This window comes from Corvus hawaiiensis, chromosome 15 (genome assembly GCF_020740725.1).
Source record: "Corvus hawaiiensis isolate bCorHaw1 chromosome 15, bCorHaw1.pri.cur, whole genome shotgun sequence".
NCBI classification, from domain to species: Eukaryota; Metazoa; Chordata; class Aves; order Passeriformes; family Corvidae; genus Corvus; species Corvus hawaiiensis.
The window spans coordinates 3,856,003-3,875,865 of NC_063227.1; the positions used below are offsets into that span (position 1 = coordinate 3,856,003).

Genomic DNA, 19,863 nt, shown 5'->3' on the forward strand with positions numbered 1-19,863 from the left:
CCTTGTGGTGTGGCTACTGGGGCAGGTGCCTGGGGCCCTCTGCACCCCCTGCCACTCACTCCCCTCCCCAGGGGCTTGGTCCAGCCTCCCTGACCTACTTCAGACCCGCTGAGGACAAGGCTGGATTGTCCAGCTCTGCTCAGGCAGAAAAGGGCTGGGAAGTGGTGGTGGGGGGGGGCATGGCCAGCCTGTTGGACCCCTGCATCCGTGGCCCTGTTCCCTGGGGAACCCACAGGGCCTGGATACTGGAGAAACTCTGGAGTCTCCCCAGACACTCAGCCTGCTCTGAGGTTCCCATCTCACCCTACACCAGAGAAGGGGCTACAGGGGACAGACTGTGACCACCCCTTAGTGAACCTCTCCAGAGCTGCTCCAGGGTCACCCCAGCTCCTGCAAAGGCTGCTCCAGAGCATCCTCACAGACACCCCACGAGCTGCCTGGGGTTACCCCTGGAGCCCCCCAGGGCTGTCCCAGGATGCCTCCCCCGAGACTCCTGGGGCTGGTGCTGGACACTCTTTTGCAAACTGCCCCTGGCTGTCCTGGGGCACTTTCACACCTCCCAGGGCTGTCCCGAGACATCCACAACTTCCTGAAAGGAGGTTATAGCCAGGTGGGAGTCGACCTGTTCTCCCTGGCAACCAGTGAAGGATTAGGTTGGACGTCAGGAAGAATTTCTTCAGGGAAAGGTTTGTCAGGCATTGGAATGGGCTGCCCAGGGACGTGCTGGAATTACACCCTGGAGGTGTTTAAGGAAAGACTGGATGTGGCACTTAGTGCCAGGGTCTAGTTGACATGGTGGTGTTGGGTCACAGGTTGGGCTGCATGATCTCAGAGATGTTTTCCAACCTAAATAATTCTGTGATTCTGTGATTTCTGTGATCGTCCCCGACTCAGCCCAGGGCGGCGTTCACTGCGCTGCCACTCGGAGCATTACGGCTGAAGAGCTCCGCTGTGAGGTTTAGCGGCGCCGCTCTTGGGCTCATTACGGCAGGAGGCGGCGGGCGCGCCCATCGGCGCAGCGCGGGGGGGGGGGGGTGGGCAGCGCGGCGCGGCCGGTTCCATCGACGCAGCGGGCGCGGGGGCGCCATGAGGCGGGGCTGAGGCCGGAGCGGGAGCGGCACCGGCACCGGGACCGGCACCGGCACCGGCACCGGGACGGACACGGAGCCCGGCGGGCCCGGCCGCCGCGCCATGCGAGCGGGCTGAGCGGCGGGCAGCGCCGGGGCACGGCACCGAGCGCCGGGGGCGCGCCTCCAGAAGGTACGGGGCGCGGCGGCGGCCGCAGGCCCGGGCTGTGCGGGGCAGGGCCGGGGCACCAGGGGGAGGCGGCGGGTAGGGCCCGGGGCTGGGGGAAGGTGGAGGGCAGCCCCCGGGCAGCGGGACGGGGAGGGCGGCGGGCAGGGCCCAGAGCGATGGGGCGGATGCAGGGCCGGCGGGGCCCGGTGCGGCGGGCGGAGGAGCGAGCGCGGCCCGGTGCGGCGGGGGCGGCCGGGCCGGGCCCGGTGCGCGGAGGGGGCGGATGGCCGGGGCGGGCGGGGGTGGCGGCTGCCGGGGCATCGGGGCTCGGGGAAACGGCCGTAAAGCGCAGCCAGGCCCGGTGCAGCCGCACGGCGGTGGGAGGAGCCCCCGCTGCTCGGGGAGCCCCGCGGGGACAAGGGGGGCAGCGGGAAGGGAGCCGGAGCCGGAGCGCTGCCGCCCACGGCGGCTGTCCGGGCCTGCCCCGGCCGGAGCCCCTTCTCGGGGGCTCCCGCGACCCCGGCCGGGCGGGAGTCAGGGGCTGCTGCCGAGGCTCGTGCTGTGTCCTCCCGCTTGGCATCTCGCGGTGTCCCGTCCGCCGTTCCCCCGGACCCGGTAAACTGTGCCAGCTCGGGGCAAGCCCCGGCGTGGGACAGGGAGCGGGAGGGGAAGTGGTGAAACTCTTCGGAAAGTTGTCCCTGGGGAGGAGGTAGGAAACAAACGAGCCCGAAGTGACAGGGTGGGGGTAGTGGCACCCGGGGTGGTGGCAGTGGGACAAGCCGTGCCACCGGCCCGGCAGGATCTGGGCTGGCAGCGTGGGCTGCGTGTGGGGCCCGTGGCAGCCCTGTCTTACGGAGGACGTGTGGGACCGCGTTGTGGGCGGCTGGGATGCGCTCCAGGGTTTGCTCTCCCGGGCAGGAGTTGAGCTCTGCGGCCAGGCAGGTGCTGTCCTTCCGTGTGGGGACAGCCCCTCTTCTCAGGAGCACAGCTCTGTTTTGCGCTGGTACCTTGTCCACCAGCTCTGCACCGGCCCTGTGCTCCAGCACAACTGGCTGGATGTGCCTGCGGCTCCAGAGATCATCCCTGCGCTTGCCTTCTTGCTGTCCTGTGCCAGTGCCTTGCTCCATCTCTTTGTCACCTGCTCCCATGTCGGCTCTGACGCCCCAGGACCTCGAGGCCCCCCTCGAGGTGGGGTCTTGTGCCTCGGGGAGATGCGCAGGGCAGAGCCCGGCGGGGCAGGTGGGTCCCCGGGGCCAGGCAGGAGCCCCGGGAGGAGGAGCAGCTGTCGGAGGGGAGCCGGCTGCGTCTGATGTCACTGCGGTGCATGGTGGGTAATTATGCACGTTGCAATGAAAATAATAAGGCCGGCTCCATAGTGGTGTCTAAAAATACTGCTAATGCGGAGTGCCTGCTGGGCGCCTTTGTTTGTCACCTTTGGGTGTCTGCTCTGGGGCTGGCCAGGTGATGTCACACCCCTCGAGCAGTAGGTTAGGTTTAGCAGGTGAGCTGTGCCCCCTCCATGCTCCCCCCATATCGGGACACGGTGCCAGCGGAGACAGGGCAGGTGTTGGCATGGGAGGTGAGGCAGGAGGCACCTGTGTGTGTTTGGGAGGCTCCAGTGCCACCTCCCTGCACGCAGCCATGTGAGGAGTCTCGGTGGGATGGCAAAGCTTTGTTCCCCCAGCCTTGCTTGGAGCTGGGCACTCTGAGTGGTGGCTGTTTTGTGTCCAAGAAATCTGTCCTGATATCCCCTGGCAAGTACCAGCTGGTTCCAGTACAGATCAGGATTTGGGCCCTGGTGGTGTGGTCTGGTCTGTCCATCACTGGCATTGTGTGGCCAGGGCAGAGCTCACTGCAGTTGGGGCTGCTGGACCTTTCCCCTGGGGCTGCCACCATGGTGGGTCCTGGCACTGACAGGACTTGGACTGTGGCAACTTGCTGCTTTCTGGCTGAGCAAAGGTGGGAGGGAGGAAGGGATATGCACCTGGAACAGAGGGAAACGATGTGATAGGTGCTGGGCGGCACCTGGGCGCTGGCCCAGGCCAAGGGCTGCCCAGGACTCTGATGTCCACTCTGTGGGCTCTGCCTGGATGCTCTCAGAGCAGTTCTGGCTGCTGCTGTGGTCCCTGCATCTGCTCCCAGGCTCTGGAAGCTCCTGCTGCAGCAGAGGGAGAGGCTTGCAGGGGTGGCAAGAGCCATCTGGATCCCTGGTGGGCTGGCAGGGGGAAGGTGTTGTGTGGCAGGGCAGCAGCAGGGAGCTGGGAAGAGCAGGAAACACTGAGCCTGTGTGCCTGAGTCTCAGTGACGAGTCTCTTCCGCTTTGTGTGCAGGGAGGTCAGAGAGGTGGTGGCTGCTCTTGGTTCCCAGCTGGTGCTTGTGGTGGGCTCTGCCTCCAGCTGTCAGCTGTGGGAGCTGAGCCTTGTCCCTCTTCACTGTGAGCAAACAGGGAGATGTCACCCTGCTGGCATGCTGGGCTGCTTCGCCTTTAGGGTCATGGCTGTGTTCTTGGGGGCCCCTTCACTGGAGAGGGAGCATCGCTGCTGCCTCTGCTCTTGCCAGGTGCTAACTCCAACCTCTGAAGCCACGTGTGGCAGTGGTGTTCCCCTGAGCAGTGAAACACCCTGTCCCTACCTGCTGTGCTGTGTGGCTCCCTTTGCTGAGCGAGGAACAAGGAATGGGGAGACTTTGCGAATCCCATTGATCCTCACCGTGGAAGCTGCGTGTTTGCGTCTGCCTGCCCGGGACCAGGGCTCTGTGAGGGGAATTGATCAAGCTGTAAAACCCAGAGCCAGCTAATGAAATAGGGACTATAGATTTTTATTTTAAATGGAAGAGAGTTTAGGAGAGATTTAATTATCCTTGGTTTATGGACCTGTTAGAGGAATGAAATAACAGCTGGCAGGTAAGGGCTGGGCTTCAGCTCACAGCACTTTTCTCCCAGATGTCTGCAGAACTGGTCAAGTTCTGCTACCCAGGGTAGAGCAGGGAGTGATATGAAGTTCCTTGGAGCAGAGTTGGACAGGGTGAAGTCCTGCTTATCCTGCCAGGAGTATGTGTGCTGAAATAGCAGAGGGGCTGGCCCTGGGCAACTGTGGCTGGTGTAAGAACAGCTCTCCTTGTCCCTGGTGCTTGGCGTGGGCCAGTCCTTGTGCTAGTGGACATCAGGGAGTTCAGGAGCCCTGTGCTCACTGGGCTGTCTCCCTCCAGGTGTCATTTTCCCGGGGCTGTGGGCGCTGAGTTCTCGCTGACGCCCTTGTACCTGCGCAGTGTGTGGAGTTTGTAAAGGAGAGCTGCAGAGCGCTGGGATTTGCTGGGCTCAGCTGTGTGTTGGACACAAGCTGTAACGCTGTCACTACAGCCACTCCTCCTGTGTGCATCCACTCCACCGTCACGTGAGGCCGGCCGCAGGGCATGGCTCGGGAGGTGCTGGTGGCAGGTGGCACAGCGCTGGTTTTTGGCAGAAAAGCCTGGCTTCTGGATGCTTTTGGGGTTTTCACCTCTTTATTGAGGAGCTGGTGCACGGCATTTTCCCACCATCCCTTGGCTTCCTGCTTGGACCAGTCTGGAGAAACATGGTTTGCCACCTGCCGTGTGTGGGTGATTAGTTGGCCAAGGGGTTTGTGTACCCACCAGGCAGGCACAGTCTGTAGGGTGCCAGTCTGATGTGTTCAGAGACTGCTGAAACATCCAAGGAAGCTGCTGGTGCTGGAGAGTCCTCCCAGAGGCCCTCTGACACTGGTGCAGGAACTTGGGAGAGCCAGGCCCTGAGCCCTGCGGTCATGGAGTTGCATGAGGGTGTTGCGTGGCTCCCTGACACAGGTCAGTTCCAGAGGGGAGCATTATGGATCTGTGCTGTCAGCTCACAAGGGTATTGGGAGAACCCAGCCTGCCGACTCTGTGGGCAGCAGAGCTGCACCATGGTGCTTATCCTTTCCTCCATGCTTGCACCTTCAAGTCCTCAGCATTTCAGGGCAGGAGCTGTTTCCTTCGAGGGCACAAGCAGCCCATGGGGCCCATGTCCAATGTGGCATGTCTGGGTTTTCTGGAGCAGGGTGGTTTGGGAGGGCTCCACACTTGGCTGTGTGCATGGCAGAGGGCGAGGTTTAGCAGTGTCCCCAACAAGCAGCGCTCGTTGCAAGCCTTGGGAATATTATCTTCCAGCTGCAGGCTGGTCCCTGGAGACCTGCCCTCACTGGCTGCAGAGCTGTAGTTCTGGGTCTTCTTTGGCTACCCTGGAAAGCAGGATGAAGGTTTTTAGCTCAACCATGCAGAGCAGAGGACTGGCCTCTAGTGCTCTGTGTTAGGAGCTGCTTCCTCTTGGGTGAGCCTGTGTCATGGTGATCCAGGCCTCCGGCGTCTTTGGCTATTGCCCTTGGGAAGGGAGGGTCCACTTTCTGGTCCTTCTTCCCGCAAGCCTGGCAATGCTGAGGCGCGGTCCCCTCCGGCAGATTGTCTTTTCCCTGCTGTGCTGGTGGGGCTCCCTAGCTGCGTTTGCATTTTGAGCCAAGTGTCTTAGTTGGTTTTCTCTCTGTGCCTGTGCTTCGGGAAAGTGGTGAACAATAAAAATCTGCCGGCGAGAGCTGTAGCAGAGGTCAGGCAGCTCTTGTGCCCCAGGCTGCTCTCTTGTCACTGCACAGTCGCGCTTTGTGCACGGGGGCTGTCAGCTTGAAAGTCATGTTTTTGCTCTTAAAACCAACCTCAGGCACTGGTGTGGGGTTCTCTGAGTGATGTATGGGGACATATTGCAGCAAACCTCCTTTGCACTTAGGGTAGTGGTCACTCCCTGTTTTGGTGCATCTTGTAAGCAGCCTCTTGGCAAATTTTAAATCAAGGACAAAGGAGGGTAAATGGTTGCTGAAAATCCTGAGTTTCTCTGAGCTCCTTTCTGAAAATGATCGTTGCAGGTTGTCGGTGTCCCTGCAGGCTTCTTAAAATGCAAAACAAACCACCCAGCCCAACTTCCTGACTGTCACTAGCGCTTTCAAGAGACGCTTCGTTTGCTGAGCGGTAACAAAACTGTTCTTCGCCATCCACCAGCTCCTCGCTCTGCCTGTATCCCTTTGCAGGAACTGCTCTGCCCGAGCGCAGTGGAGAGCAGTGGGGAAGGTGTTTGGAGCCTGGCCGCTCCTGCCCTTGGCCGCTCACTTGACAGATGCCATTAACACTGTCCACAGCATGTAGAGAGAGGGCTGGACTCAGAGAGATGCTTGTGGAGAGGTGGCAGATGAGGTGGGGACTCCAGGGATGCTGTGTGGGGAAGAGAAAGTGGGGTGATCCCTCCTTCCTGAGCTGGCTCTGTCCAGAGAGATTAGGTCTGTTTTAGGAAAGGGCTGTCTGAAATGAGAACTAAAAGTGAAGGGCAGAGGAGTACGGAGATGTGAATTGCAGTGTCTCATAGTAGGAAGGAAAGGAAGGACCGGGGAGGCTACCCAGGCAGCAGGTTTGGCATGGACATGGTGGCATTTGCTCTTTTTCTCCCACCCATGTGCAACTGAGCTGTGGAACTGGCTGCTGCAAAATGCCTGGGCAGACAGAGGTGTGTGTAGTTCAGTGTGCTTCTGTTCAGGGGAGAAGAGGCCACCCAGGCGAGAGGAGGACACAACCCATTCCTTGATGCTGCTGAGCTACAGAGGTGGCCAAGCTGGACCCAGTTGCTGCACCTGCAGCCTTCTGGTCATGCTGTTCAGGTCGTGCTGGTGTTTCTAGGGCAAGTGGAGATCTCTTCTAGGGAAGGTGGAGATCTCTGCAGATTATTTACCCTATCCTAAGGAAATGAAGGCTTGTTGCAAGCTTACTGTTTATTTGTGAGTGTTCACTCTGCTTTGAACTTGCTGGATGGTGTCAGTTGGGGTAGGTGTCAGGTGTGGATGCTGCCTCCGAGGTCTTGGCTTGCTACAGACTCTGGCTCTCAGGGAGGAAGGTGCTGCTAGTTCTCCCTCTGCAGTGCAGCTCATCCATGCTATTAGACATCAGAGAATCCACGTGGGAGAGATCGACAGGAAACTGGGCGTTATCAGTTCCGCTGCCTGTGCAGCTACTCGCTCCTCATGTCAGCATCCTCCACGTGTGTGTGGCTGGAGGCGTTTGATGGGAGTGCTGTCAGCCCGGGGGTGGGAGTGGGTGGCGTGTGATCACGGCGGAGGCGTCCTGCCTCCACTGCCAGTGAACTCGGCTCCACCGGGTGTGCGGAGCAGGGAGGGAGCTCCTTGCTCCCCCATCTCCACGGTGGAGAAGTGCTTCACCCTGCTGATGTTGGAGTGTCCCATGTCCTCTGGTGCTTGTGTTGGGCCTTGGATAGGGTAGGGACACTTCTGCTGCTCCCCCCTCCTTGCAGTCTGAGAGCTTCTGTGTGCTAGATGCTGGTATGCTGGTTTCTTCATGCTTTTTTTCTAGGGCCTGGGGAGAAAAGAGAAGGATCTGGGGCCTCTTTCTCTCTCTGGACTCGTGTGAGAGGCCCAGGAGAATGTGGAGGTGAAGCATTGGCACGCTGAGTGTCGGGGAGAACACAGGGCAGACCAAGCCTCCAGTGGGAGATGTGCTCTCACCGCTGGATCACCCTGGCTAATCCTGTGTCAGACCTGACCTATATATGGGGCAAGGGAGGTGGCATGTCTGTGGCAGCAGATGGTCTCTTAAAGAGCCTGGGCTTGGGGAGACTTTGTCCTGCTGGCCCCTGGCTATCCTGAAGGAAAGGATGGGCCACCTGTCGGCTGTGGAGCAGCCAGGTTCAGCCTGAGCAGCCCCTTGCAGGTAGAGAGCTTTCTAAGGCTGTCCACTCACTATGGGTGTCACAGGTCTCCATGGCTGGACTGGGACCCCTTGTCCTGGCTAGAAGCAGTGACCAGCCTTGCCATAGCATCGTTTGGGCCCCTCACATGGTTTTTCAGGCAGAGCTCTGTACTTGGGGCATTGTGATGCTGGTGTCTGTGTGCATGGCTGTGTCCCTGAGACAGTGCGGGTTGAGCTGCTTCCACATGCTCTGGTCCTGCGGCCGGATGTGTGGTGCCCCATCCTCACTGGGCGTAGCCGTGTGCAGTGTGGCTGTGCCATGGGAACGATCCAGCCTGGCTGGGCAGGGAGCATGTGCAGCATGTGAGCTGTGTTCCATCGATGGCTTCTCCTGATGCTGTCCTGAGGACATCGATAGCTGCTGCTCGTGGGGGAGCTGGTGATGCTGGAGCGGGTCTGGAGGGAGTGTCTGCACAGATACCCACCATCTGTGGCCTCTGCCTGCTGCCGGTGCTCTGCCTGTGTCCTGGCAGCCTTGTGAAGGTGCAGTGCTGCCTCTGCCCACAAACAATGGCAAGGTCAAAGGACAGAGTGCTGTTTTCCTTCTCTTCCCTGTAGTCCCCAGCTCCTGAAGCAAAGAGGCTGTAGTGGAACAGACCTGGAGGGTGGTTGTTCAGGTTTGGGCTGATTCAGTCCTTTGGCTCTTCCTGCTGGAGTTCTTGCCTGAGTGCGTGGCTCTGACACCATCACAGGTCTGCCCTGCTGTGCTGCCTTCCTGTCCCGTGTGTCTCCTACCATGGGGACAGAAGCAGTTGGCCGTGGTGCTACTGACAGTCATGGTAGAGGGATCTTGCCCCAGAATGCTCTATGTCCTGGAGGATCCTTGAGCCTGGTGTAGTTCCTCCTGCACGCCTGGATTTGGGGTGAAGAGGTGAGAGCCTTGAGAGGGGCCTGAAGGGACCTGGGCACAGGGCTGGAATCGGGCAAAGCTGAATCTGACTGCTCATTGCAACAATGAGCTACTGAATTGTTAAATCGTCGATCTGAGGTTTTTTTTGAAAGGGGTGATGCTACAAATTAATTAGCTCCCTTTTGGTTGTTAGCACTTTAAAGCCCAGCTGTCAGGGGAGGGCTGGTTTATAGGCATTACATCAGGGCTGCCGGCTGGCTCGCTCGCCTACCTGGGAATTTCTAAGTGTGCGTTGTAACCGGGGGAAATTTGGCTCGGATGCAGCATCTGGCGCTCAGTGGAGCTGCTGCGGTGCACCGTCCTGAGTACGGGGATTTGACTGGTGCCTGAGCGGTGCTGCTGAAGCACACGGGGAGCCAGTGGCACAGCCTCTTGGGCTCCTGGGGAGCCGGTGGCTCGGCCTCTTGCTGTACAGCTCCCGGGGAGCCGGTGGCACAGCCTCCCAGTGTGTGGTTCCCTGGGAGCTGGTGACTTGGCCTCTTGGTGTGCAGTTCCCGGGGAGCCGGTGGCTCTGCCTCTCGGTGCCCAGCTCCCAGCATTAGCCACCAGCCCTCAGGTGAGCTGCAGGTGTGCAGGAGATGGTCCGAGTAGTTCTTGCTTCTTGCTTAAATGTGAGAGAGTAGGAGGCTTTTCTGGTGCATGAAAGTTTGAACTGGCTAGAGATGCCCTGGGAGAGCTGTTGGTGCGGGCGAGGGCTCGATGTGCTGAGCGGGAGCGGAGCAGCTCCTCCATGCTCCCGTCCCAGCGCGGGAGGTGGCGGGGAGCCGCGTCCCTGCTTGCCCACCCCCGGGTTTTTCTGCCCACCAGCACAGAAACACGGCGACTCCCGGGCACACGGGGCTGCCGTCCCCGCGGCCCACCAGGCTCACGGAGCTGCCAGCCCGGTGACCAGGGGCCCGGGAGCGATGCGGGGGCGCAGGTACGTTGCCACCAGCCTTAAGGCCTGTCGCAGCGGGGCGAGGTGGCCGGTAGCGGCACCAAGCCCCTTGAGAAGGGCGGGGGCTGCCCGGTTTCCCCCGTTCTGGGCCCCTCTCGGTGGTCCCGGGCGGGGGTCGCTGCCCCGCGTGGCGGCCCCGCGCTCCAAGATGGCTGCGGACCGTGACACGCCTGGTCACGTGGGACGCGCGCACACCGCGCCGCCCCCCCCCCCCCCCCCCGGTGCCCCCGGGCGCCCCCCCTTCCCCCCCCGCGCCAGGCGCGCGCGCCCCCGGTGCCCCCGAGCGCTGTGACTCGGTGCGGTGCGTCCCGCTGGTTCTTAAAGGGACAGGCACCTCCCGCACACCCCGGCCCGCCGCGGCCGCCCCGCGCCGCGGAAAACAAAGAGGCACCGGAAACAGCGGCGGCGGAGAGGGGGGCCGGCCCGGCGGGAGGCGGGCGGGAGGGAGGGAGGGGAGGGCCGGCGGCGGGCCGGCGGGGGGGGGGGCAGGCCCGGGCCCGGCGTCGGCGAACAAAGAGCGGCGGGAGGGAGGGGGCGGGGGCGCCGCAGCGGCACCGGAGCGGCGGGCCCAGGCCATCGGTGCAGGTACGTGCGGGCCGGGGGGGGCGGGAGCGGGGCGGGGGCGGGGGCCGGCCCCCGGACCCCCGGCAGCACCTGCCCCGGGCGGCGGCGGCGGAGCCCGGCGGCCGCCTTTGTTATTGCTTTTGTTTGGCGCCGAGCACATGGCCCCGGAGCGGCCGCTCTTAAAGCCACAGCTCCGCACCGGCACCGGCAGGGCTCCGCGGCGGGGGGCGCGGGCTGGGGTGCGCTCCCGGGTGCCGGTGGCCGCGGTGCCTCCCCGGGGTGCTGCACGGTGGGTGCTTCGTCGGTGCGCTCCGGGATGTGCTGTTCGCCCCGCCGTGCGCCACCGTCCCGGACACCCGTGATCGGGTCCGGGGGGTCGGGTTGGGGGTCGGGGTCGGCCTTTCAAAGGGGCTGCCGGTGCGGCGGGGCCAGCGGTGACCCCGCTCCCGGGGGGAGCTGGCGGCGCTCGCGTGGGAACGGCGGGGAAGGGGCTACGGGAGAGCTCGGGGTGCCGGGACGGAGCCGGCGGCGGGTGGCAGCGGGGTGGCAGCGGGGTGGCAGGACCCCCGGGGCGGGCGGCAGCCTCGGAGCCCGGCTCTGCCCGAGCAGATGGCACCGGGCGTGAGCGCTGGCGCGCTGCTAACTTTGTTCTCGGCGGGGCCCGGGAGCCGCCTCCCTCCGCCCTTCCGAGGGGCTGCGGGACCGCGATCCTCTTCGCTTCGGAGCTGCGGTGGCCTCCGCGGGGTCGCGGTCACCCTGCTCGGCGTGAGCGCGGAGGGAGCCGGGTGTGCCCGCTCAGGACAGGAGGGTGGGCACCTTATGGGTGCTGGTTGTGGCAGGACGGGGGCCGGGCCAAAACTGTCCCGCAAGTCGGGGGTGCCGTCCTGCCTCGGGATGCTGTCCTGGGGTTCCGAGAGCGCAGGCAGCCCCCCGCTCTGGTGGTCCCAGGAACAGGAGAGCCCCTGTATGGCTTCAGTGTTCCTCTGCGGACGTGCTGCCCATCCCCAAGCCTATCGCTGGTGGTGCCTGGTCTGGAAGGTCCCTGCTAGATCACACAGGACCTTGGTACCACGTGTGCTCCAAGAGTGAGGATGTGGAACTGGAAGCAGTAACACCTCAGAGAAGGTTCTTCAGAGTGGGGTTAAACCTGGGCTGTTGCTGCATTTTGGCCCCCAGCCCGCTCAGGGTCACATTGCAGCTGGGCAGAGCTTTGAGGTGGGCAGAATAAACTCCGTGTGGAAGGAACCTCCTGTTCCAGGAACCACCCTTTCCTGGTGACAGTCACAGACAGGTTCCTGGGGGGCTCAGGCTGTGGCTTTTGCCTTTTTTTTTTTCCTTTTTCCTGCCAAAACAAAGAGAGAAATTTGCTTTCAGCTTCCACAGTAGTGTGGAGATGAGGGTGAGGATAAGAAGAGACCTGTGTGTGGCACGGGACTTGCCCCGGTGGTTGTTGATATGTTGTCACCCAAAAGTGACACTGCAGCTTCTCCCTGCTGGGCTGACATCCCCCCTCTGAGCAGCATTCCCCAGGCTCCAGGTCCCTGAATTGTCTTTCCTGTCCCCAGTGTGTCTTTGCCATGGGCACTGAGGAGGAGGTGGGGCTGAAGAAGCTGCTCTCAGGGGGACCTCACCAGCCTGCAGTGAGCTGGATTTAGGGGCAGGTGGGCTGCAGTGCCAAGGCTGTGGCTGCTGCCGTGTGCTGGCCTGGGCCTGTGGAGGCTGAAGGAAGCTGGGCAGTGGGAGGGTGCCCAGGGAGGATGTTGGACGTACACAGAGCCAAGGGAGGCCCTTTTGGGACCTGGGAAAGCAGAGCCTGGGGAAGCCCAGCCCCAAATGCAGATGTCTCCTCTGTGCAGTGCCAGGCTTCACTGGGGCTGAGGGTTCGAGCTGAGTCCTGGAAGGGGGCTCTGGTACAGGAACACCAGTCAGGCTGGGTGCAGGAGGGGAGATGGGGCAGGGCCAGGGCACTGTTCCCCCTGTCCCATTGCCTTGGGGAGCAGCTGGGGGAGCAGAGCTGCCTGCTTGGCTTCAGCAGAGCCCATGCTTGTCGCCTGCTCCATGGGGATGTGTGGCTGCACCCTGTTTGCAGCAGGGAGTTGAAGTGCACAGCCCTGACAGAGAAGGGCCATGTGCCTCGCTGCCACCACCAGCCCCCGCGCCTGTCACTGGGGCAGCAGTGTCACTCCAGAGTAGGATGTGCAAGAGATCAGCAACAAAGAGCACCCCCCAGAGCACAGAGCAGCATCAAGGACCTGCTGGGAACTCCCCATGCCACTGCTCAGGCTCCCTGTTGGCCAGTGAGCAGGCTGGGATGCTGCCTCAGCCACAGGGCTCTTCATCACTTTCTTTCCTCTGTGCCAAAAATAAGTGCTTCTCTCTCTCTCTGTGTCTGTATCGTGCATGGGGGGGGGTGACTCTGGCCATGAAGGGGAGGGACAGTAACAAGGGGGTTGGGGACAGGCTCTTCCTAGCCCCTCTCAGTGCCATATCCAGCCCCAGGAGATGGGGTGGGTGCAGCTCTAGGTGGAGGAGCAGCAAGAGCTCCAGCTGTCGGCATCACCATCCTTGTGGGGATGGAGCAGCAGACTGAGCTGTGGGGGGACAGTGCCATGACCTGCTGTCCCTCTTGCAGAATTCAAGGTGCTGGTATCTTGCCCTGCCTGCAGCCTGAGGTCCCGTGTGCCCATCCGTCTCCCAACGTCACCAATGCGACCATGGGAACTGGCAGTGAATAGGCGGCCGCCCTCTGCCCCTTTTGCCCAGCGCCGTTTCTCGGGGGGACCTTGCAGCAGCCCCGACCACCTCCGGCGAAGGTACGGGGTGCAGGGTGGTGCGGAGCCCTGGCCCTTGTGACACGTGGGGACGTGGGGCCGGTTCCCTGGTCCTGCTGGGGCAAGGCACTGGCTCCCAGTGGGGCTTGGGGGAACATTGACAGGGAAGCACATCCACCTGGCCCAGGTGAGGGGTCCCTGGGGAGCAGGGGTCTTTTTTATGCTGCAGACACGGAGAGGGCACTTGCAGGGTGAGCAGAGAAGCTGGTTCTGGAGCTGCCCAGCCTGATGTGGCCTGGCACAATGCCCTGAGCATCTCACCCTGGGCATTGGGCTGGCACTGATCCTCCTGTGTCCATCCTGCCTGGGGCTGTGGTGCCCCCCTGGCCTGGGGGGTCACTCCTGCTCTGTTTCTCTCCTGCGGTGGCCCCGCAGCCCCTCTGCCAGGCGTCAGTGGGGACGACGCGACCGACCTCTGGCAACCCTGCTGGGCCAGGATGAGCCCCAGGTACACCCTGCCTTCCCCCAGCAGCCGCACATCCCTGTAGATGAGCCCCGCGCCTACGCTCTTCCCAGCACGCCGCCACGAATGCTTCACCCAGCCGCTCACCCGCCCCACCAGAACCCATTCATGGTGGATCTGCATGACCAGGTAGGTGCTGCAGCCCCCAGCCTCACTCCTAAGTGTGATCCTATGATGGCATTGGGCTTGGTGTCTGGAGTGGTGACTTGTCCCTGGGTCCCCTCTAGGCACTTGCTGCTGGGATCGCCCAGCCCTGAGCCTGCTGGTGCTCTTGTTCTCTTAGCATTTAAATCTTGGGGCCCTTCTGCCAGGGTGGTCCCTCTTGCCAGGGGCTGGGGACAGTCCCCTCGTAGGGTTGTTCATGTGACAACTGTCATCATCATCCATGGTAATGGTGATGTGTTGGAGGCTGTGTCAGCCTGTCTGTGAGGAGGAAAGAGGGGTCCAGAACTCCCTCAAGCGGAGCCCTCACTCAGCCTGTTCCTCTGGCCACACCAGCAGGATGGGCATGCCAGGTGTTTTGTCCCAGTGCTGAGTGCCCAGCGTCCTGCTATGACCCTGTCAGGACAGGGACAGCTCGGCCAGGGCTGTACCCTGACCGTGCCCTCGGCACCTTGTCCTCAGGTGCACCAGGGACCTGTCCCTCTCTCCTACACGGTTACCACCGTAACGACGCAAGGCTTCCCCATCCACGCTGGCCAGCACATCCCTGGGTGCAGCACCCAGCAGCTCCCAGCATGCTCAGTGATGTTCAGTGGACAGCACTACCCGCTCTGCTGCCTCCCACCCCCGGTGAGTCACAGCGGGGGACGCCTGGGGACAGCCTGGGCTATGAATGCCCAGAAGTCGTGTGGGTACCTAAGCCCACTGTAGTGCAAGTTTCTGGGAACACAGGGTCCTTCGGAGGCCCTGGGGAGGGGGGCAGGGGTGTCTGACCCTTGTTTTTCTCTCTGTCTCTCCTCACAGCTGATTCAGGCATGTGCCATGCAACAACTTCCCGTCTCCTACCAGACATTCCCCCCCATCATCTCCAGCGACCATTACATCCTGCACCCACCCCCGCCACCAGTGCCCCCCCACCAGCCGCCCCACATGGCCCCCCTGGGGCAGTTTGTACCTCTCCAAGCCCAGCATCCACGCATGGTGAGTTGGGGTGGAGGGACGGGCTGGGGACGTGACGCGCCCACCGCTTTGGGGTCTTGTCCTTCTGCAACCCCTGTGGGTCTAAGCTGGGGGTGGCACGCAGGGTGCCCAGGGTGCCTCTGTCTTCATAGTGTCAGGGAGGTGTAATTTGGGATGCTCCTCTCAGCCTAATTGTTTCCCCCACAGCCTCTGCAGAGGATAGACAATGACGTGGACCTGCGAGGGGAGCAGCACCCCATCGCAGGCTTCACGTACCCTCCGTCTCACCACGCTCCCACACTGTCGCCCTCCATGCCGCTGCATTACCTCCCCCACGACCCGCTGCACCAAGAACTGCCATTTGGCGTGGTGAGTCCCTGTCCTGTGGAGGGGTTGGGGACACTGTAGGGCTGGCATGACTCTGAGTGCCCCGTCTCTCCCTGCAGCCATACCCCCATATGATGCCCCGGCGGCTGAACACCCAGCGGTACCGGCTGCAACAGGCGCTGCCCCCACCGCCACCCCCTCCGCCGCCTCCTCCGTACTATCCGAGCTTCCTGCCCTATTTCCTGTGAGTACTGGCGGGGATATTGTAGGATGTGTAGGGCAGGGGTGGCACTGTGGATGGGGGCCACAGTGGCACTGTGTTGGCACAGAGGGAGGGCTCTGCCCTCTGGGGATGCTAGGGTGGGGATTGTGGCCCCATGCTGACTGCCCTGTCCTTCCCCCCCAGTTCTATGCTTCCTGTGTCGCCAACGGCCGTGGGGCCCACGATCAGCTTAGACCTGGACGTGGATGACGTAGAGATGGAGAATTATGAGGTGCGTCGGCTTGGCTTCCCCACAGTGATGGGATGGGAGAGCTGGGGGGGTTTGCTGATTGCTCTTCTGGGAGGAGAGAGCCTTGGAGGGGTGCTGTGCCAGAACATGAGACGAGCTGAGCTGGCTTCTGCATCTCCCTGCAGGCACTGCTGAACTTGGCCGAGCGGCTGGGGGAGGCCAAGCCACGGGGACTCACCAAAGCAGACATCGAGCACCTCCCATCCTACCGCTTCAACCCTGAGAGCCACCAGTCTGAGCAGACCCTGTGAGTGAGCCACCCGGCTGAGCAGACCCTGTGAGGGGTGGGGGGCTGTGACCGGCAGTGGGACCCTACTGACGGCTGCTTCCCCCAGGTGCGTCGTGTGCTTCAGCGACTTTGAGGCCCGGCAGCTTCTCCGCGTCCTGCCCTGCAACCACGAGTTCCACGCTAAGTGTGTCGACAAATGGTTAAAGGTACTGCCTGTGCCCGCTGTGGGAAGTGGGGTGACTCCCTGGGGTGCCGTGGGGGTTGGGGTGCTGCCTTTTGGGTGGCCTCAGTTCCCTCCCTGCGTGCACTGGGAGCTGGGGCCAAGCACTGTGCAAGGCTGGGTAAGCCACTCCTGGGATGTGGTTCCAGCCTTGCCAGTGGTGCATGGTGGGTCCAGTGGGTGCCATGTGGTGCTGCTCACTTGCCTCTGTCTCTGGTTGCCCGCAGGCGAACCGCACGTGCCCGATCTGCCGGGCGGACGCGTCGGAGGTGCAGCGGGAGGCGGACTGAGGCTGACAGGCGCTGTGCCGCACAATTCGCTAGAGGACGAGGACGCCGGGCCGGGGCGGGGGCCGCTGCCCGCTGCTAGGGCTTGACCCTGCGCTTACCCCCCCTCCCCAAAGCCTCTCCTCGGATGTGGTGAGCATTGAGCAGTCCGGGCTCCCGGCCAGCCCTCCTCCTCCCCGCCAGGGCACGGACTCGGCCGGACGCCTGCCCGCTGCGCTCCCAGGGCCCCGAATCGTGTTGTGCTGGAGGCGGGAGGTGCGTGGCCGTCCCCTCTGTGCTCCAAAGACGCTGTTGTTGCTCCATCACTTTCCAGGTCTTTGTACTTTGCTAGGGAATTAGTGGTTTTTCCCTTTGTCACTATTTTTTTTACGATATTTTTTTTTTCCTTGTTTCATTTTTATTTCTGTCAAGTTTTTGGTTCCTTGGCCGTTTGCCCCAGGGGCGTGCAGGCGGCTCCTCCCCTCGGCGTTGCTCTCGGAGGATGCGGGGAGGAGAGAGGAGGGAGCGCTGCGGGTTTGATGCCGGCGGCACTGCGAGCCGGAGCGCCGGGCCGGCCCCGGGGAGAGCCGGAGGAGGTGGCTGGCGGAGTGCGGCCGAGGTGGGACACCAGCAACCCCGTGGCGTGGCTGGGGCAGAAAGGCAGGAACACAGGAATGCCTCTGTCCCCGCTCCCGCACACAGCCCGGCACGGCCCCTCTCCTGCCTCTGCTGCCCTGGGGAGCTCCCAGAGGGCTATGGCTGCTTGGGGTCTTTTGCCTGTGGGAGGATGGTGCTGGCACAGCCCTGGCCCTTCTCCCTGTTCATTCCCCTGTGCCCGGCCGGTGCAGCTCCCGGGGCCAGGCCATGTGGCATCCTGCAAGGCAGCCAGGCTTGAGGAGGGGACACCAACCTCGTCCCTGGGGCCGTGGGCGTGTGGTGTCCCCGGTGTGCTGCCCAGCCCCCGGCTCCTGCTCGTTTCTCTGTCCCGACGACGTAAATCAAGGTAGCCCCGTGCCCCGTCCTGCTGGCTGGACGGGCGCGGTGTCCCCGGCCGGTGGGCAGCAAGGGGCTGGGCTGTGGCCCCCGGAGCCGGGAGGGGTTTATTCATAACCTCGTGGAGTATTTTCAGTGCTACCCAGGCCTTGGCCCGGCTGGTGCGGGGGAAGCTGTGAGCGGCCCCCCTGCCGCCGTATCCCCTCTGCCCATGCAGGGGCCGGGGGAGAAGCCGCCACGCCGCTGCCCGGCTCCATCAATCCCGCGTGGCCGTTGTTTTGCATGATTAATTAGCGAGGAGGGTGACGGGAGGCGGTGGCAGGGGCGGTGGTGAGAGCACTGCCCTCCCCTCGTGGCGCGTCGCTGACGCCTGGGAGCCTCCGAGCGGACGCCAGCCCTATGTAAATGTTCACAAATATGCATGCATGTCTGACCAGCTTGGAACGTGGTCTTGGCTACGTCTAGCCGGCTGTGGGGTGAGGGGGGGTGGGGAGAGGGGTTTTTGTGCTCAGCTGATACTGCCATGCACTGTACTGCACATGTCCGCAACGCCACAGCAGGACCGTGAGACTTTCAGGGCCGTCCCCGCGGGGTCCGTGCCCGCGGCGGCGGCGTGTGCAAGGGACCGGGGTGGGAGGGGGCGGCTCCCCGCGGGGCGGGGGGCAGGCACGGGGCTGGCCCCCGGCGGTGGCTCGGCCGGGTGCGAGGTGAGGGGCCGCGCCCGGAACGTGGGTGGGCACGACGGCGCTCCCCACGCCGAGGGCCGGAGGGCAGTGCCAGCCACCGGTCGGCCGGCCCCGGTCGCTGCCCGGTCGGGCGCGGAGGGCGGCGAGCAGCGGCGGGCTACGGGCCGGCTCCCCCTCGCCGCCCTTTCCCACCTCTCCGGCGGCCGCCCTCCATGCGGAGCGTCGAGGCCGAGGGCCCCGCCGTGGCACGGGCGCCGGCACCGCTGGGCTCGGTGCCCCTTGGGCAGGACCCCGGCCCCCTCCCCGTCCCTCACTCAGTGACAGATAACCAAAGGAGTCCCCGGCTTCGTGCCCCCGGAGACGCCCCCCTCCTCCCCTCCCGCCCTCGCGGTGCCCAGGGAGCCAGGAAAGCCTTACGGTCCTTTGACGGCGACTCGAAAGCTCACAGCTCGTGTGCTGCAGAATTTATTCCAATGAGCAGCTAAAAGTATCATTTAAAAAAAAATAACAAAAAGAAAAAACGACAAAAAAAAAAAACTAAAAAACAATTATTTAGGGTGTTTGTGATTGCTGACTGCGCTGTAGATACCACTGTTTACCAATGAATTCCTGTGGTGGGATAGTGGACTGTTTACTGTTCTATTATACCAGTCCCCGGGCCCTCCGGTGGGACCCCCGCGTTCCCCGCGGCTCCCCGGAAGGTGCTAGGACGTGTGTTCTGTGTTAGAAAGTTTTTATATATATATATATATATAAATATATATATATAATTTTTTTTGCTCTGTTACTTGCACATTTTACAGTTACCTCATTTTTCCCATGTATGTATTTGAAAAAAGGCTAATATATAGAAAAAAAGGTTCTTAAAGCTCTAAAAGTGTTTGTTTTTTTCCATTCCATTGGAATCATATTGGTTTTGTAGCATTTAACATAACTAGTATGTTGTATTATATATATGTGTATTATACTGATTGAAATTTTTAACAGATTTGTACTTTTTTTAAAATGAAAGTTGCTAGTTCTGCTTGACCAAGTAGTGCAATCATTATTTTTTTTAATGTTGTGGCTGATTTTGAGAGGGATATTCACTAATAAATGTATGATGTATACCAACACGCTGGGTCCAGCTCTTATCTCCATGGGGTCTTGAGGGGAACTGTGGGGGCCAGGGATGGGAGGGAGCTGCAGCAGCTAGAAGGGCCCTGGAGAGAGGCTTGGAGGAGAGCCCAGGAGAGCCCAAGGGTGGGAGCAGGGCCTGGTTGGATGCTCTGCCCCAGTGGGATCTGGTTTTGAGCAGCACCACATGCCCCCTCCTTCCCACCTCGAGACCCCTCACAGCGTGCAGAGAGATGGAAAGTCCTCCTGGCTGCTATCCTGGGACAGCAGAGCTCCCTGGGTGGCTCCAGCTACAGCAGTGGGACACCTTCCACCTCTCCTCCATCCCAACCCTCCAGCAGACCCACACTGGGCCAGGGAAGAGCTATCCCTGTGCTCCTGTGTCCCTGCCCACGGCAGCTGTGCTTTGAGATTCCTTCTACCTTCAACCATTCTAAGTGAGCTTGGCTCCAGAGCAGTAGGGAAGGACCAGGCTCCTACCACTCTCCCTTTGGGCAGCCGAGGGCCCAGCCTTACACTCACCTCTCACACCTTTTTCACCTCCCACTTGCTCCAAGAGGGTTCACCCAGCTCCCTCCCTCCCTCCCAGCCTGAGCCCAGAGCCGATACCACAGGAAGTGGCAGAGTGGCACCCCCACCCCTGCCATCCCCTGCGCTGGGCA

General features: G+C 62.1%; 1 protein-coding gene across 4 annotated transcripts; it reads left to right on the top strand.

Annotated features, from left to right (window-relative positions):
- The first annotated feature begins 1,126 nt into the window (after positions 1–1,126).
- On the top strand, positions 1,127–19,198 carry RNF44 (ring finger protein 44). Of its 4 annotated transcripts, none has more exons than XM_048319949.1 (11): positions 1,127–1,260; positions 13,069–13,249; positions 13,643–13,859; positions 14,355–14,522; positions 14,697–14,873; positions 15,060–15,221; positions 15,299–15,423; positions 15,586–15,673; positions 15,817–15,938; positions 16,027–16,126; positions 16,368–19,198. In XM_048319949.1, exons 2-11 carry the CDS (start codon positions 13,143–13,145, stop codon positions 16,428–16,430), a joined length of 1,329 nt encoding a protein of 442 aa, XP_048175906.1. In that variant the 5' UTR covers positions 1,127–1,260; positions 13,069–13,142; the 3' UTR covers positions 16,431–19,198. The 4 variants fall into 4 exon arrangements, with proteins under 4 accessions (XP_048175906.1, XP_048175907.1, XP_048175905.1 ...); XM_048319950.1 differs by lacking the exon at positions 1,127–1,260 and adding an exon at positions 10,412–10,457; XM_048319948.1 differs by lacking the exon at positions 1,127–1,260 and having other exon boundaries at positions 13,161–13,249; positions 13,737–13,859.
- Positions 19,199–19,863: the final 665 nt, after the last annotated feature.

What these genes read in the sequence shown, in the direction of transcription:
- RNF44 (XM_048319949.1), top strand. Translation starts at nt 13,143, where the DNA reads ATGCGACCATGGGAACTGGCAGTGAATAGGCGGCCGCCCTCTGCCCCT. An exon ending in TAGAGATGGAGAATTATGAG is followed by an intron (nt 15,674 to 15,816) that starts GTGCGTCGGCTT and finishes ATCTCCCTGCAG; the next exon opens with GCACTGCTGAACTTGGCCGA. An exon ending in GTGTCGACAAATGGTTAAAG is followed by an intron (nt 16,127 to 16,367) that starts GTACTGCCTGTG and finishes GGTTGCCCGCAG; the next exon opens with GCGAACCGCACGTGCCCGAT.